The sequence below is a fragment of the Platichthys flesus genome, chromosome 3, assembly GCF_949316205.1.
Source record: "Platichthys flesus chromosome 3, fPlaFle2.1, whole genome shotgun sequence".
NCBI lineage: Eukaryota > Metazoa > Chordata > Actinopteri > Pleuronectiformes > Pleuronectidae > Platichthys > Platichthys flesus.
This window is the reverse complement of record NC_084947.1, coordinates 15,267,657-15,285,218: the sequence shown is the minus strand read 5'-3', so window position 1 is coordinate 15,285,218 and position 17,562 is coordinate 15,267,657. Positions and strand designations below refer to the sequence as shown.

Below are 17,562 nucleotides of genomic sequence, written 5' to 3'. Positions count from 1 at the left end.
AGATTGACATGTAAGCATGTTGCAGCAACAAAATCACATCCTCAGACAAAAATAACTAAGAATTTGAATTTGTACTGCTGAAGTTTATGGAATTTTTCATTACCAAAAAAAGAAAGCAAGGACATTCAAAGGGGAGTGCAATGCTACTCAGTTGCAGGCCCTAAGGACCGAGGCATCTTGTCCTGTCCTATAACTGCAACACTTAACACATGCATTGTAATGTCTAATTAATGAAGGTGGATCAAAAGTAATTATTTATGGTGTTAATTGCATTCTAGACGCCCCAAGTTGGTTCAGTGAATAAAGAGATGGGGCTGTTCTCATCCGGACAAGTACACATGGACGTCGGTATTGACAGAAGAGCCTATGCTCCAGGTAATAACATTTCCCTTTAAACATGGCTTAGGTCTTGGAAGGAGATCTCCTGCTGAAGGAGGATACCGCAGAGCTTCATTTTCTTATTTTGGCAGTGATGGTTGTCACTGCCAAAAAAAAACCTTAACTAACCTTAACTAAACATGCAGTAACATCAATGACTTAGATGAGAGTTATCTGTTAACTTTGTATGTATTGTACAGTCGTGTTTCATAACATCCCAACTGTTTATAGCCAACGACACCTCTGATCTTAACAAGTTAATATTTTCCTTATGAACATGGTCTGTGGTCCCTGACGGTTTCCAGTAAAGCTATGAATAAATAGTTGGTTGAAATTCAGGTCACATTTTAGTCTATGGTGTGTTTACTGACGAACATTGTGGTTCAAATCACACAAAAAATAAGCCTTCAAATGAGGCTCATTACAATGTGGAAATTTGTGTAGGTGGTGTCCTAGATGTTCATTGGGTTAGGTTGTGAGGGCTGCAGGGCAAAAGTAATATTGACCCTAATATTAACATTGCTGTTGGGGTGTAGAAGAACGGAGGATAACAATTTAGAAAGCTAGTATGTTTTCATAAATGGAGGCGGAATTTTAAATTTTTTTATTGTTGTTTTAATCAAAAGTCGATATACTTAAATTTTAGATTTTTCCCCGCAGTGTCATCTTTTTCCTTTCAGGTTGTCTTTGCATTTCTTGCATTCACATTTATTGTGAGAAAGTTACGCCTCACTTCACTTTTATTTCTGAGTGTGGCTACTGAATCCAATTAAGTGAAAACTAATTTCAAATGTTATGTTGTGTACCTCATAGGTGAAACAGTGATGATTGTCGCACAGATCAACAACTCCTCATCCTCTGACATGAGTCCCAAATTCAGTTTTATCCAGGATGTGGTGTACCGTGCCAGCGGTAATACCAAACATGAAAGCCATGTTATCCACAAAGTGACTGACAGCTGCATTAAGGCCCAAACACAGAAGGAGGTCCAGTGTGCTATAACGATTCCTCCTGGTCAGATGCAGACAATCCAGAATTGTGACATAATCACAGTGGAATACCATTTCAAGGTATGTCATGTTTTAACTGTGAATCCTAATGCTATAGTATATTTATCTCGAAGATATTTCAAAAGGATTTTTTTTTAAAGATTTTCCAATTTTGTTGTGACTGCCGGGTTTTCAAGTGATGCATCATATGCTAATAAGGCAGCCATATTCTTTCCTCAGGTCTATTTGGATATCAGCTTTGCTTTTGATCCAGAGGTCCTGCTCCCGGTGGTCATTCTTCCTGTTCACTTCCGTCCTGGTCTTCAATCTGGTGTTACCACAAGTCCCTATCTAGCTGGGGCAACTGGTGGCCCGAGTAATAGTGACTTCCCTCCCCCAACGGCATCTTTGGGTCCATATCCTGCTTCACCAAACTCAGGCGGTTACCCAGGAGCTCAAAGGTACTCAGTGCCACAACCTGCGTACTCAGTTAACCCACCACCAATGTACGCATTCCCAACCAATGCATACCCTACTCAGCCACCATACTTGAGTGGGGGCTACAATAACCCAGTGCCTCAGCCACAAGCTCCATATGGATCTCCCTCTTCATCCTCATCATCGACACCTGTGCTTCACCCTCCGCCTTCAGCCCCAACATTTCATCCACCCCCTTCTGCACCAGCGATCAATCCATCGCCTTCTCCGTCTTTTAACATGGCCGCACCGGCTCCCTCATACAACTCTCTGTCTTCTTCAATGATGATGAACGTAGACTTCCTGTCTCAGTCGGATGAAGCTCCTCCATCATATTCCCTCCTGTTTCCATCTTCTGCTACTGGAAATTCTAATGCAAAATAATCAAAGGAATCATTAATGACTGGATCAGTTGATTGAGTATTAAGTAAACTGCCAATAGTTAACAATGTGAAATCAGATCACCTATAAATCTCTGCTTAGTAATTAGTGTTGCATTTGTTGAAGATGAAATTATTTCAAATGAAAGGGGCGTATTTGTGCACTATATTTTATTTTGCATGTAGACAATAATAATGATTTTTCTTTGTGTGTTAGAGTTTTGTTTGTCTGGTGAGTTATTAGGTTGGTGGCTGCTGTTATTCAAACCTCAGTCATCAGGGTACACAGTGTTTTATACGTGCCTTGTTCAACTCAAGTGTCGAAGAACTGATGATTTTTTCAGCCTTATAGTTTTCTCTACCTCACTAATCTGCATCGAGGCTGGAAAAACACTATTCACAATGTTTTTATGTATCAAAAAACAAACAAATGTTTTAAGAGTACAAATATATGTTTTACAGTTAATTTTCAGTCTGTTGAGTTTTGTATGAAACAAGTGACTTTGGTCACTACACACTACACAACGTGTTCTGACTGATTTGAATAAACACCTGTTATGGAAACCTTTCACTGTGTCTCACATTGTTTAAACTCAGCCACAAAGTAGAATACATCTTTGAAAGTAAGTTCATCCTTCTGATCTTATCTGGATCTATGGATGGTTGGAATACCCTTGTTATTTCTGAGGGCCAGTCTGCCATACAGTAATTGTAGTAATGAGAGGAGGAAAAAGGGAGGAGTACCAGTGCATTACCAAAAATAAACAACAATATATAAAATACTGGACCAAAATACATAAAGTGGGAGTCATCGTTTTACAATTTTAATGAATTAAAGCAATCTACAGTTACTGCAGTACCCTTTCATCGTTTTTTACATATGCATATATTCATATACATAAACTCACTACTAGGCACAGATCTTTATATGTATATACATATCTGTTTGTGTGTGTTATATTTTTACCTCCTATTTTCTGCTGTGTATGTTCCCTGGATAGTTTTAATCTCATCTTTATGAGCTTATAAACTAGGACATCCTATGAGTGTGTTAGAATTAGCCCTTCTTAGGAAAATCCCATTTCTTTCTTTATTCCTTATTCTATAAGTAATTTAAATTTCACTTCACATATATTTGTACGAATCATGTTTCTCCTAAACTTAAAGTTCACGTAGCAACTGTAGTGGAAATTTATCTCGAGATGTGAAATAAAGAGTTTCTCAGACCGGAGTTGTCTTTGAGTTTTATTGGTAAGCTCTGCAGAGGGTTCTCAGTCAGCATCATCGCACAGAGTGCAACAACTAATAGTTAAAAAGGAAGGTTTTAATACATTGTGGTAAACAGGAAACATAACAGAGAGCAGACAGGAAACATCTGCGCTCTGGCGTTGCGGCTACAGAAGAAGAAATCAACCCCAGCACCCAGTTGCACAGATCAGGGTCAACCTCAGTGATGGCACGGAGCCAGATGTGACCTGCCTACAGAGACAAAAAGCCTGTGAGAGTTGTAGCAGGACGTAATGACCCAGTGCTGCGTACTGTGACAAATGTCTCCGATAAAGGACTTCACTTTTACTTATGAAGCTCTCAACCGAGATATCTTCTTCTCCGAGGGCGACACCATCACAGGCACTGTGACTGTGACTTTGACTAAAGACACCAAGGTCAAGAGCCTCTCCGTCAAAGCCAAAGGGGACGCGTGGGTCCGCTGGATGGAGGCAGACGAAGAGAGTGTGGTAATGCACCGCACGACCAAGAGATATTTGGAAGTGAAACGATACCTGGTCTCAGAAACTTACATAGGTAAATATAATTTAACTACAGCCAATTTAATTTGCTATCGGATCTTTACATTTAGACATGATTCACATTCAGCAAAAATATGCCGGGTCATACAACAATGACAGCACAATAAACATTTTAATTTATAAGTTCCATATATGCCTATATCGATTAATGAGCTAGGCATTGTGCAAGCACAGTGGGGAGTTATTGGTTTTAATGTTGTACCACATGTTTTTAAATATTTTACTGCTGAACAAGTATTTGTTATTTTCTTTGAATTACAACCTTCATGATAATAATGGATATTGCACATTCTTGGCGTAGAAGAGTGGTTGTTTCTAGCATGGTCAAATTGATCGATTGTATTATATTTTTATAGGCCACTGCACCAATGTTTAATTGTGGTGCCTGAGCATCTTTGCATGGTCCGTTAATCAGATTACTGAATTGTGTTAATTCCAATTTCTTTTTGAAGACACTGTACTTCCCCGTGGAGTCAATCACTTGGAGTTCAGCCTTACAATCCCCCTGGTGTGAGTAGGACTGTCCAGCATCTATACATGAATAATGGTTCATTGAATATGTCTATTCATGGACAGGAATGTTCAGATTTTAACTTGATTAAGAGAACAATATGGATTATTGACGAAGACTTGTGTAGTATGTCGACCTTAGTCCCAAACTGCTCGATGTCCCAATCAGACTGTGCTCTGTCTCAAGTCAGCAGGAATATGAATGTATTATGTAAGCTATTCATGAAAACATCATTTAAAATATTATCTTATTCAGAGTGATGTCAATAGTCAGATAATTACTGTCCATGTACACATAATTATTGTATGCTTTCACAAATCCTGCATTCGTGGTCTTGCTCTTTCTGACAGGGACCTGCCATCATCGTTCAAGGGGCCGCATGGACAAATTGTTTACAAGCTCAAGGCTAAGCTGTCCAGGTCCTGGCACTGGCCTTTAAGACGACAATGCGAGATCAAGTTTTTTTCAAAGTCGCTCCAACACCTTGACCAAGTAGTGATGGTAAGTTGGACACTTGATCGGCTGCATTTTATAGACCATTTGTTGTTTTGCCGTTCTTTCAAGCTTAGCTGCTGAAAAGGAAAAGCTCAAAGATAAGAGCTCACACTAAATAAACAACTTGGGGTTGAAGGCAAGACAACAATTCAATTCTTATTATGATAAGAAAGTAAAGTACATACTGCAGAAACTATAGTTATATCATATAAATGATATACTCGCCTTTGGCCTCTTTGGTTGACATGCTGCATTGCTATGGCTTACTTGTGACGTTGATCCGGCAGCAGAACATCCAATTGTTATCATTGCTGGCCAGATGACAGTGTGGGTCAAATATGGGCCAAACTGTTTTGCTATGTGGGACGAAGGTAACTGATGTCACCACAGAGTCATAAAAGTTGATCAAAATAAACATTTGTTATGTTCTTCTCGTATCCACAGTACGGTTCAGTGAACACAGACCTGGGGATTTTTTCAAGGAGAATGGTCAAAATGCTTGCTAGTGTCGACAGACTGATTTACTCTCCAGGTAAAGTCATTCCAACTGACTTACAACCAAATGTCAATGCAAGTCATGAAATGTTATGTCATTGGCAATGATATCAGATATTTGCAGCAAGTCCGATGGAAATTGTTGAGTTTTCATTGTTTAAATGAAATCAAATCAAATCAAAGTTTATTGTCACATGCACCAATGACAGCGTCATCGGAGCAGTGAAATTCTTATGACATGGCAGGCAAACAGCTACGCAGTAGGCGACTTTACAAAATGAAAAAAATAACATACTATGTAACATAACATATAACATAACATTGTAACATATAACATATAACACAGTCAAGTGAATATTAAATTAAGTAATATGAATATATGTATAACATATAACATAGTCAAATTAAAGTCAAAGTTAAATGAAGCAGCAGTTTACAGGGTGAAGGAGTGGGGAATATTAAATAAAATAATATGAATATATGTATAACATATAACATAGTCAAATAAATTCAAATGAAGCAACAGTTTTCAGGGTGAAGAAGTGGGGAATATTAAATAAGATAAGTATATGTGAAGTAAGTGTATTTGTATGATTCGGGAGCAGAATGTACATGGTGACTATTCAGAGGATAGAAAAAAAAAAACAACAACATGCTATCTAACATAACATATATCATCACATCGTAACATATAATGTAGTCAAGTGAAGCAGCAGTTTACAGGGTGAATGGATCGTAACATATAATGTAGTCAAGTGAAGCAGCAGTTTACAGGGTGAATGGAATATTAAATTAAATAATATGAATATGAATATATGTATAAATATAACATAGTCAAGTCAAATTCAAATGAAGTAGCAGTTTACAGGGTGAAGGAGTGGGTAATATTAAATTAAATTAAATAATATGAATATAGGTATTACATAGGCAGATAAAAGTCCAAATGAAGCAGCAGTTTACAGGGTGAAGAAGTGGGGAATATTAAATAAAATGAATATATGTGGAGTAAGTATGAGTGTGGGAGCAGAATGTACATGGTGACTGTTAAGGGGGTCCATGTTGATTGTTCAGAAGCCTGATGGCCTGGGGGTAGAAGCTGTTTGTGAGTCTGGTAGTCCGTGCTCGGATGCTCCGGTAACGTCTGCCAGACGGCAACAGTGTGAGAAGTCCACAGCCTGGATGACATGTCAAATTATGTATTTGTGTACAAGCGTTCTACTTCAAAGTTTAAAAACCCATTATTCAATCATACAGGTGTTGTCCATATTCAGATGTTATCTTTTTTTTTTTAGGTGACACTGTGTCAGTTTCTGTCAATATCCAAAACTCCTCTTCCAAACGCATGAAGCCCAAGTTCATTTTACAGCAGAACACAGAGTACAGCACCAAATTCTCCACTAAAACTTGTGTCACAATTCTGTGCAAAATGGTTGGGGAAAAAATCACTAGGAAATCAGAGGAAATGGTGACCTGCCAGTTGAGGATTCCTGATGATGTTGTCTTCACCCTCACGAACTGTAAGCTTGTCTCAGTTCGATATTTCCTCAAGGTATGTTTTCGTGTAAAACAAATTCATATTTAGAAATGAATGAATTGTTCTTGTTTGTAAATAGTGGTGGTTACAGCATTTGTCACACACAGACAACCATTAGATATATTAAAATAAAAGTTGTATATAAAATAATATACGTATGAACATGGTCACCATTATAACAGACGGTGATTATGTTTACTGTATGTGCCAATGAGCTCAAACATGATGGCAGTGTTTAGTAATGCACAGTATGTTTTCATTTCCCAGGTGTATTTGGACATCAGCTTTGCTAAAGACCCAGAGGTGGAGTTTCCACTGGTCATCGCTCCCTCTTCCGTGGCTAACGCAGTGCTTGGAGAGGCTGTGGAGAGGAACCAAGCTGGTGCCTCTTAGAGCCCGAGCTACAGCGACTTCCCTCCCTCTGCTTTACCTGACGAAAATGATACATGGACGTAATAACAATCAGTGGCCAAACAACTATGCTTCTCCGTACAGTCTTTCACGCGCGTCCTTCCTCTGATGATGTTGCTCATTCTGAGATACAACTGTCCTTTACTGCTCCTTCAGAATAGCAATAATCAGAGTAATACTTTACTGGCAATTAAAACTCAGGGCATCCAGAAAACTAAAACTCAGGGAGAAAAGTAGAGTAAGGAGGGAACAGAAGTCTCTCAAGAGTTCACAGGGGCGCTCTCATGATACAGAATTTGGTTTGGGGACTGAGGAGGGAACAACATTGATATTTTCACTTGGTCCTTAACTTTTAATTTTGATCTTTATTTATTCATGCACAACTTAATTGGTCCCCTTTCAATCATCTTATATTCTCCTATAAAAACGAATGAATATGGTTTTCATATGCAAACTGAACCTGACGTGTTGCAGACGCAACATAAGCATTGAAGGCAAAATGGGAACTGTTAGATAGCGATACAGTTTAATTATTATATAAACAAAGATTTACTCTCCAGGTAAAGTCAGTGCAGCTCACCCACAACCAAGCGTCATGTTGTTAATCATTAGAGCTTATATCAGATATTTGCAGCTTTGCACATTGTTTCATCGCTCAGTTGGATGGAAGTTGTTCAGGTATTAATATAAGTGTGATTAACGCATCCCCAAAAATGTTAATTATTTGTATTTGTACAGGGTATAGTGTAATAAACTACTGTTCAATTATTGTCGAGTTGGGTCTTTACAACAGGAAATGATTGCATATAAAGATGTTGTTTGTTTTTTAATAAGTTACACAACTCTTGGTCCCGTGGCAACACTAAACAACAAATAACTTTGTCCCCTTTAACTCAACTAGTTCTCCTCTATATGCTAAATGTTGACCGAGGTAGATCTGCAAAGAAAACCTTATGTTGTTAATAAAGTGGCCACTATCCACGCACTTTGTTCAAGGGTACAGTTTGACCCCACCTCTTCCAAGTCTACTAAGTATATTTATTTTGACCATGGACCTTTCACATTCTTTGAGGAGCATCCTGATGGAGAAAAACATCACGTGACCATGCAGGCCCCCAAAGCTGTCCCGTTTCTCACAGTAACGAGTGGACGATCCTATTCAGCTCGGAACACCGTTTTCTACTTAGAACAGATTTATGATCTGTAAGTCTAATTGGTAGTCCATGGAGTCGAAGCACACTGGTAGTAAACACTTTCTTGACGCCATAGTGATAAACAAGGAGTGTGTTTGGGTTGGGACTGATATGTGAAACTCCTGTTTTCCTGAGTAAGCATCATAAGCAAAAAAGTTAACAAATTCCCCAAAGCCCATGGGGCCCATATCAAAGGGATTGTGACGACAAACTACTTGCTGAGAGATAAAAGCAACAGGCAAGAGAACTTTAAAAATATATATATCAAAAACATCACTAAGGGTTTTAATTAACTCAATAAAGCAAAGGCAACAGATTGTGTCTAGGGCCATACGAAAACAAACTTTGAAGCGAATAAATTATCGCACTTTGAGATTCGAGTTGAAATGTTCAGAGAAAAGTCAAAAAGTGTAGAAAAAAGTTGAAATGTCGGGAATGATGTCGAACAAAATCAGAGAGTCATATTCTTGTTGAGGATTTTGAAAGTAAGGAAGAAAGTTGAGAAAACGTTGAGTAAAGCAGGTAAAGTCGAAGAAAAAGTAATTGGAAGAAAAGACAACACATAAACGATGAAGTCAAATTGTCACAAATAAAGTTGAATTGTCAAGAAATAAGTTGTGCCAATGTACAAAAACATCTTGCGTGGAAGAGCTGGTGAAATTTAACTTCAGAATCCGTTTCTGTGACAAGGACATTCACACAGTTTCTCTTCTGGCAGAGAAACAACACTGGTGATTCTCTTTAAAACAATGATCTCAACTTTAATCTCCAAATGCAAAAAGCGAACAAAATAATCCTCCTTTCATTTTATCTGGCCCCTAAAACCTTTTCCCCCTTGGAGTTATTTCTTTAGCAAAGATTTATGTCATTGACGCATGGTCCCGCCTCCTCTGACCATGTGATTGATACACACAGGGAAGTTCCGTGAGTTTCTGGCCCCGCCCCCTTCCACTTGTCGCAGTTGCGTGCAGATCCAGGCTGAACTTCTCCCGGAAGACTCTGGACTTCATCACGGGATCGAGGATGCTGCGCGTTTCTCTGCTGGTCTTGATCCTTCTCGCAAGTAAGAGAGCAGAGTTTGAACTTGTTCTAAGTCACCCGGCAAATTGAACTGCGGCTGGTTTGAAGGCCCGAGGAAACTCTTCATGTAAATGTCCTGTGAGGGTATTTTATCAGAGAGACAAGTACAAGAGTAAACTACTGCGGGACTGAGCACGTGAATCAATATTTAGTGGGGTTGTTGACGTTCATGTGAGTAAACAACAAACTTTGTACGTCCAGATTTTAACTGCCTTCATCTCACCAGAAGAGTTATAGCTAAATATTAGCTTCTTAAAATCAATTAAGATTGCATCTAGATCAATATGATGCTTTAGTTGTATGCCGATTACAGCAAAGCCTTTAAGACACCAACATGTAAAAGATCTGAAGTCATATTTTTAGATACAGCTCTGCTAAGAGACAAAGAAAAATGTAATTCCTATATTTTTTAATGGAACCTGGTTTGGCTTTCTTACGTTGCTGCGATCATCTCCAGAGCAATGGTTCTCAAACCAAAGTTTTCAGATTCATCTATTCATATTTTCATGATATATATGTGATATCTGGACACTGTGGAATTATTTTTAATTCATGCCTCATATTTTTCTCTGGAGGTTTTTGTAACTAAGTTAGTATGTAAAAAAATACGACAAGTGAAATTATTCCAAGGGACACACATGAGTTTATATATATCATATTATATTATATATATATCTACTATCTGATAGGGGCTCCTGGCTGGGAATTTCTTTTGAGTACTTCAACTAGAGACTTATCTGACATTAGGTCAAATTCAGCAGATGTACTTCAAGCTGTGTCTCAATTCAGGGGCTGCATTCTTTGGAGGCTGCATTTGAACACGGATTGCATCACAGGGGCGCGACCAGACTGTCCCATTTCGAAGGGTCCGCTAAATGCATCCTTTCATCCTGAGAAACAAAGGCTCCAAGGGGTGGTCCCTCTCCGCCCAAACTGTCCCAGGATTCATTGTGCTTCGGTGACAACCAGATTTTCAAAGAGGGGATGGCCCCAGCCAGTGTCAAGGTGTCCGATGCCTGAGTTTCACACTTCAACACAACCGGACAACTAACTGTACACATGCGCGTCATGGGCTGTGTAGACCGTGTCCTCCGAAGGATACAGCCCCTATTTGAGACACAGTTACAGTGAGTTTTAAATTATGTTTAGGAATTAAATTATCTCTCGCAGACTCTTACAGGAATAAATCTGTCCTTAATTTGAGTTTGAAAATGTAACTCAATTTATTTTGTACCACTTCCTCCACAGAGGCATCCAGCTTAAAGATTCAGAACAAGCTGGTAGGTAAATGTCTGCAGGTGCAAGACGGAACCTGGGGAGGCAGAGTGTCTCTGGGGGAGTGCAGCCCATATTCACCAGTACAGGAGTGGAGCTGGCTTCCGGAGAGCCAGGCTCTCAGCAGTCACCACACTGGGGAGTGTCTGACGGCCCCGGCAGAGCAGTATGAAGGGGTCCACCTGCAGCCCTGCATTTCAGGGCCTGAAAGCGACGGGGCTGGCGATGGAGGGGCAGCAGCGGAAATGGGCAGTGAGCAGAACAGCCAGGCGTGGTCCTGTTCCAAGAAAGGCCACCTCACTTTGATGGGGAGGGGAGTGCACCTCAGTGCCACTCCACAATCCACTTTGGTATACCTATCACGGGAACATAAACAGGTATTGGTATTTAAGTTCCTAATTCAATTATTCCGGAGGCAATATATAATGCAGAGTTGTTTTACATCATGAGAAGAAGTGTTAAAAAGTGTTGTACGTGCCTGGCGTCTTTACAAGCAGGGCAGCAGGTGGCGGACACTTGACAACCAGACATTGTGCAATGGGAGAGAAAGAAAACATAACCAGCACCAAGATCAAACCCACATCTATGTGGGAAAATCTTTGGGAGCTGGGGTTTTTCCAAGTGCCGATGAAAACAGGGAAGCTGCTGAACCATGTAAGGACCTAAAAGTAGCAGTAGTTTACTGAATGTTGTTTTGCTACAGTTTGTGACACATGCACTTAAATCTGGATGAATTCAGATTAGTTGGCTGTATGTGAGAATGTAAGTGTCAGAGTCAGTTGCTGTGGACATTTTCCAGAGTTTCTCCTGCCAGTCCCCAGGAAAACCATTTCTGAATATGGCTAAATATAGTAACAGTCAATACTTGACATTGTTGTAAAGCATTTTAGAAAACTTTCCTACTTTCTAGTTTCCTGTGCATCATGCTATGTCTCCAGTGTTCCTTAGGTTGAAATCTGAAAACAGTATAAGAAATTAAATTAACATTAGGTCATTTTGTTGTTTTGTTTTCTTTCAGTTGGAAGCTGGTATTATTTAAAAACAATCCTGTTCTAATATAATCCAAACCAGAGCGGAAACAAGTAAACATGGACAGCATGAAAAGGAGGATTTGGAGTTAGGCTGTTTTTCTTGCATTGATAATGTTGCTGTCCGGCAGCTGACTCTCAGTGTTTGAATGTTTTGATTTATCTGAATGCACCTCATGTTTTATTCCCATTCCAAAAGTCCATGTGCTCTGTTATCAGTTGTATTCTGTATCTGCCCTGGCCGACAGAATAAAAATAGATTACACCAATAAATGTTTCCCTCATCCGTGAAGACAGCCGGGCCCTTCACGAATCCATATCACAGTGAAGTCACAGTAATGCTGATTCACTGGCTGAGGGGAAACCAAACCTACTTGCCTCCAGTTAATTTGTGTATTTATCGTTCCTTTTCCAGTTGAAGGTACAATGGATGTCAAGGTCACAGAAACATATCTGGTGATGAATGGGACTCATTCACCCCAGATCACCAAATCCCCTGCAGATCCCACCATGGTTTTCTTCAGTATGGATTATGGTAAGTTTGGGAAATGGTAATCAATGCAAGGTTGAGTTTTAAGGCTGGACATATTTTCTTATATTGAATGTCGCTTGACATATTAGTCTGAACAATTCCCCTTATTCAGGATGAATGCAGTCACTTTCACACCACTAGGTGGAGATGAGTGAATGAGAAACTGAGTGAAGTTTATGGTGGGTGTGTTTGTGAAGGAGTTTCAGTTATTTTCAGGTTCAGAGACGAGACAGAAAATGAGGAAATGCATGAAAAAGAATGATTATCTAGAAATGTATAAATAAAAAGATGTGGGTTGTGTAAAATGAGGGATTTATTGGTCTGTATGATTCTGTTTATTTAAACACTGTATGTACGGTATGTCCATGTACAGGGATGGCCTGGAAGATAACCATGCTGGTCCTAAGCTCTTTGGCTCTGGTCCTGGGGACTGTGATTCTTATCCTGAATGTTTACTCCAATAGGTCAGTACCTAACACATCAAACCATTCTAACTTATATAGATGTTCTATTGAAAACAATACTATTCTGCACATCATCAGAGCCCAGCCGATATGGATTTTTAGGGGTCGATGCTTATGCCATAAAACCATAAACTTTAATATACCAAAACAAAACAATCAAAAGAACTTGAATTAAGGACAGGTTAACATAAATGCAGTTATTTTCTGCATTGTATATTCTGTAATATTATCATTTGACATAAATGCAGATACTGCAGATACTATGTTTTAAATGGGAAATGTTTTACCTGAATAATGTTTTATCCAGCGGTATTTTAGCATAACCTGCTATTTATATTTAATTTCCTTATTTCGATTTATTAGATTTCATTTTTATTGTTTTGATTTAAAGCACTTTTAGTTGCTTTTAACAATTATTTCTGCTTGGTAAATACAGTTATTATTACTATTGTTATTAGTAGTAGTAGTATTATGAAAATTAATCATTTGCCTGAAAAAATAGCCCAGCGGTTACTGGTAGCAATATCACTGAAAGTTTTGCTTATCCTGTTCTGTTATTTTAAACAGCAAATTTTTCTGTTGTGTGTTTTGTTATGATATGACATCATTTCAGTCTCTGTTAATTCAAGTTGGGAGTTTGACGACATTTGAGAGTAATTAGTTAATTCAAACACAATAAACATGAAACTAAACACACTGCAATACCCTGCGGACACCCACATTAATTATCCTAACCAATATAAATTGAAGTTGTTGGAATATTTCAAACAGAGAATGTTTTAAACTCAATTTTCACATCGAACATAGCTGGGTTAAGACACTGCTTCATCAGGAAAAACCTTCTTGGATGGGAAACATTGAGCAAATCATTCCCCAAGCGTTTTGGGTGCAAACATTCAATGTTTGTACCTCAACCCACTTTCCACCTCTCCCTCATCTTCCCTTAGCAGGAGGAAGAAGGTGGTGTGTGTCTTGAAGTCGTACAACGTGAGGCCACAGGCGAGTGTTCCTGGGTCCCCCGTGGCCAATGAGAGGGCCCCGCTGACAGAGCACGCCATGCGCCTCCCCCACTCCTCCCCCACTGTACATCGGGGAGAGATCCTGATTGAGTGGAAGGACGGCACCGTTACACCGCTGTATGAGGCCTGAAGGCGGTGCTGTTTGTGAGGGTTTGGACATGGGTGTGTATATGTGTGCATGATATACAAAACAATTGATAAACAAGAGGCAAAGTAATGTTTCAGACTGCTGGCATCAGAGAGATACAGGGAAATGGAAAGTTCATGGCTCGATATCAGGCCATTTTTTAAGGCTTAGATGCCAGAGGAAGATAAAAGCTGCTGAGAAGCTGCCAGAAAAGAAAAAGATTGAGTTTGAGCTGGGCTTTGACCGTTTAAAGATACTGAGTCCTGACTGCAAAATAAACCTTTAGGCGTTCAGATATTGTTTGTAGACGTAATATAGGTATCATGTAAGAGCTCAACAAAGCCACTGATAGCTTAGGCCTTTAGTTTGATAAATAAACACTAATCTTTGTTTGCTGTAAGACCCAAATCACTGTAGATGAAGACCTGATCCGGTTGTCTTAGTTTAATGTTGTCATCTAATATGACTCACCTCGGCCGCTGAGACTTAATGCACTTAATATGAGGATTAATAAGAATATTAACAGTTGTGTTGCACTGTACTTTACTGTGTTGTGTTGCCAGAAACAGTGTTTGGAGAAAGTGGTCGTGACATAATTCAGTATCATTGAACGTCATGTACTTACTGAAGATGATTCAGAAGAAAGTCTGAACACAGTTTAACTATGAAATGTTAAGTAATGGTCTGACACTGTAAATCGTTCACTACTGTTGATTTCATAATGCACTTTGCTTTAAAACTACAGTACCATTTTTTTTATATGTAAATTCTAATTTAATGTTTGTAATGCATGATGAACGTTCTGGACCCTGGTAACAGCATTTGTCAACACAGTCTCCACTCAATGGCTGTCGACAAGCTTTTTTATGGAGCGTTCAACGGTATTCAAAAGTCTTAATTTGTGGGCTGAGCAGTAACTGAACACTAGATCTCTGAAGTTGCCAGCAAACGTTTTCAGACATGAACTTGCAGAGTTGTGTCGTGACTTTCTCCGGAAGTTTTGCTTTCACACATGAACAACACACCAGCAGATCGTGTCTCTGCTCAGACACGATAGAGGCACAATAATGTGTTATGGGATAGTTCACTAATCGTAAATTAATTACTCACCACTATGCCGATGGAGGGTTGGGTAAAGTGTTTGAGTCCACAAAAGCCTTTTGGAGTTTCAGGGGTAAACAGTGGTGCAGCTCGTCGGAAAAGACATCAGCAAACATTTAGGATGACACTGCAGGAGCAGTATGGAGGCATGTTGTGTTGTTTCTGTTTATTATGTTTAAGCTTTGCTCACTAATTTCTGCAATTGTGTTGGAATCTGCTGCAACTCTGTTTACCATGAACCTCATAAAGTGTTTTTTTGGACTCAAACACTTCTCCCACCGCTCCATCGGCACAGTGGTGAGTAGATAGTGAGTGAATTTTCTTTTTTGGGTGAACTATCCCTTTAATGCTCTTGAAGCTAGATACGAAAATCCACGGTTACCCATGGAGTGATAATGAAAACATATCCTGGGTATTTTGAACTCACTTTGTCTTGTATTATTTATACTATGGTATATTTTACTAAAATGTTTTCTAAAGCTGTGAACTTCCTAATTAAAAGTCAAACTGTACGTATGTGATGTGTCGTTATTGTCAAGTGTTTTATGATGTGTTCTGTAAGGTTAACATTCTTTAGTGTTTGCTGTGCGTCGGAAGCCCCTCTGTTTTAATATCATCCGGGGGGGGGGGGGGTGTAAGGGAGCGACTGCTGTTTACAGTAACTGCGTCAGACCGGATGCAGTTATCACAGATATGTTAAATATGTTGATGATGGCGTTGGTTTTATAGAACGTGGCATTTCCTCGTGGAAACTTCCCAGCTGGAGGAGTCTGTTTACAGCAGAGGCTATTATAGGCTATTCTACATGTTTTGAGGGGGGAGAGGCCTGTTAATTCGATCTCTCCCTCATTTTAACAATGGTAAGTAAATCTTTGTTTGGACCAAACACTGCCAGAAGAAAAGAACATTTCAGTGTTCTACATGTAAAAAGTTTGTTTTATCCAAAGTGCATGTGGAGCCTTCTGTCTCGCTTGTGTGTGGTTTTAATAGACATTTTGTTTATTTTGTTTTTCTCCAGAGAAAGTAGCACCTAACCTAAAGCTGAAACCCTGCTGGTAGCGTTTATGCTAATGAGAGGGCACAAAGTTTACTGAACAGAACACAGCACCCTGGAAACGACATGGCATCCTACGCCCTTCCAGACCACATCCACATCCCATACAAGGAAAAAAGCTGGTTATTTTCAGTCTTTCTTATTTCCCCTAAAAAATATAATTATTTATTATTATTTTATTGACCTTAAACGACATTCTCTTACTAAGGCCCAACAGCCCCTTATATTTCAATCAAGCTGCACCCAATGTGACACAATTGTAGATATCAGGTCCACTAAAGCCAGATTCATTAATTATTCCCCGGGATGTCAGCGAAAATGTCAACAACAAGGTTTAATGGGTTTTTCCCCAAACCGCATCGTACAGGGGTTTGGTGGTAATCCATCTGGTAGTTTTTGTGTAATTGTCCTGACAAACATACAAACCAACCAGCAAACACAGACGGGTGAAAACCTGACCTCCTTGGCAGAGTTCATAATTCAACACATATTCTATGTTCTACAGACTTGCGTTTGTAACAAATTTGAAGTAAAACATTTACTTCAGGGTAGAGTACTGATTTTCAGCTCTACAATTTGAGGTTGTTGTTTTACCCAGGGTGTGAACAGATTTAGAATCACAGTCCTGCCAGTTTGCTCCTGCACAAGATAAGACTTGAAGACTCATCCAGTTTTTGTCATTTAAATAACTGAGCCTTAACTTCCCAAATATAGACGGGTTGTGCTGTATGTGCACAGACGTGTCTTTTTTTTAAGCAAGCTGGCCAAAAGAGGTTGGGAGTGACACCTGTGTGAATGAGAGGTGTGCCGACTGACTCAGAATTCTCAATACCTGATGGAGCACGTGGATCCTGTTTCACAGTCTCCCTCCAAAGAATTGTTCAGATCAGGAAACCATTCAAGCCATCAACATTGCTTCTGCTTATAGTGCACTGGTAAATATGTATATCATTCTTTTAAAAACTATGGAAGTAGAACTATGCAGATGGTGCTCTGCTACAGTAAGAGAGAACCGTCATGACATTTTACCGCCTCAAATAACTAATCGAAACCCAACACTTGAACAAACAGTAGTCTGAAAATATCTACAGAAAATGACAGAAGCCATCTTTTAGAAAATGTATATGATGACTATTTATTTTGGAATATGTCTCCTCCATTAAAATTGGAAGAGGCTAAATTTATTATCTATACTGCAGACAGCCAGCAGG

The 17,562-nt window shown here is 39.3% G+C and overlaps 2 protein-coding genes and 1 pseudogene across 4 annotated transcripts; all 3 read left to right on the top strand.

Moving 5' to 3' along the window:
• LOC133947331 (arrestin domain-containing protein 3-like) overlaps window positions 1-2,793 on the top strand; it is a 5,189-nt pseudogene extending 2,396 nt beyond the window's left edge.
• An 884-nt stretch (window positions 2,794-3,677) lies between these two features.
• On the top strand, window positions 3,678-8,212 carry LOC133933347 (arrestin domain-containing protein 3-like). The gene is made up of 6 exons (XM_062380383.1): window positions 3,678-4,027; window positions 4,485-4,542; window positions 4,894-5,044; window positions 5,483-5,570; window positions 6,826-7,082; window positions 7,335-8,212. Exons 1-6 carry the CDS (start codon window positions 3,772-3,774, stop codon window positions 7,458-7,460), a joined length of 936 nt encoding a protein of 311 aa, XP_062236367.1. The 5' UTR covers window positions 3,678-3,771; the 3' UTR covers window positions 7,461-8,212.
• Window positions 8,213-9,631: 1,419 nt separating this feature from the next.
• Window positions 9,632-15,809, top strand: si:dkey-245n4.2 (uncharacterized). Of its 3 annotated transcripts, none has more exons than XM_062382175.1 (6): window positions 9,632-9,734; window positions 11,000-11,403; window positions 11,524-11,680; window positions 12,470-12,589; window positions 12,960-13,050; window positions 13,998-15,809. In XM_062382175.1, the coding sequence occupies exons 1-6, from the start codon at window positions 9,695-9,697 to the stop codon at window positions 14,197-14,199; spliced, it is 1,014 nt and encodes a 337-aa protein (XP_062238159.1). In that variant the 5' UTR covers window positions 9,632-9,694; the 3' UTR covers window positions 14,200-15,809. The 3 variants fall into 3 exon arrangements, with proteins under 3 accessions (XP_062238159.1, XP_062238160.1, XP_062238158.1); XM_062382176.1 differs by having other exon boundaries at window positions 11,521-11,680; window positions 14,001-15,809; XM_062382174.1 differs by having other exon boundaries at window positions 11,521-11,680.
• Window positions 15,810-17,562: the final 1,753 nt, after the last annotated feature.

Excerpts from the sequence above, each read along its gene's own strand:
- LOC133933347 (XM_062380383.1), top strand. The coding sequence starts at position 3,772 with ATGTCTCCGATAAAGGACTTCACTTTTACTTATGAAGCTCTCAACCGA. Across the intron at positions 5,045-5,482 it reads ACCTTGACCAAGTAGTGATG|TACGGTTCAGTGAACACAGA; the intron begins GTAAGTTGGACA and ends TCGTATCCACAG. Across the intron at positions 5,571-6,825 it reads CAGACTGATTTACTCTCCAG|GTGACACTGTGTCAGTTTCT; the intron begins GTAAAGTCATTC and ends TTTTTTTTTTAG.
- si:dkey-245n4.2 (XM_062382174.1), top strand. The coding sequence starts at position 9,695 with ATGCTGCGCGTTTCTCTGCTGGTCTTGATCCTTCTCGCAA. Across the intron at positions 9,735-10,999 it reads GGTCTTGATCCTTCTCGCAA|AGGCATCCAGCTTAAAGATT; the intron begins GTAAGAGAGCAG and ends CTTCCTCCACAG. Across the intron at positions 11,404-11,520 it reads TATCACGGGAACATAAACAG|CAGGGCAGCAGGTGGCGGAC; the intron begins GTATTGGTATTT and ends CGTCTTTACAAG.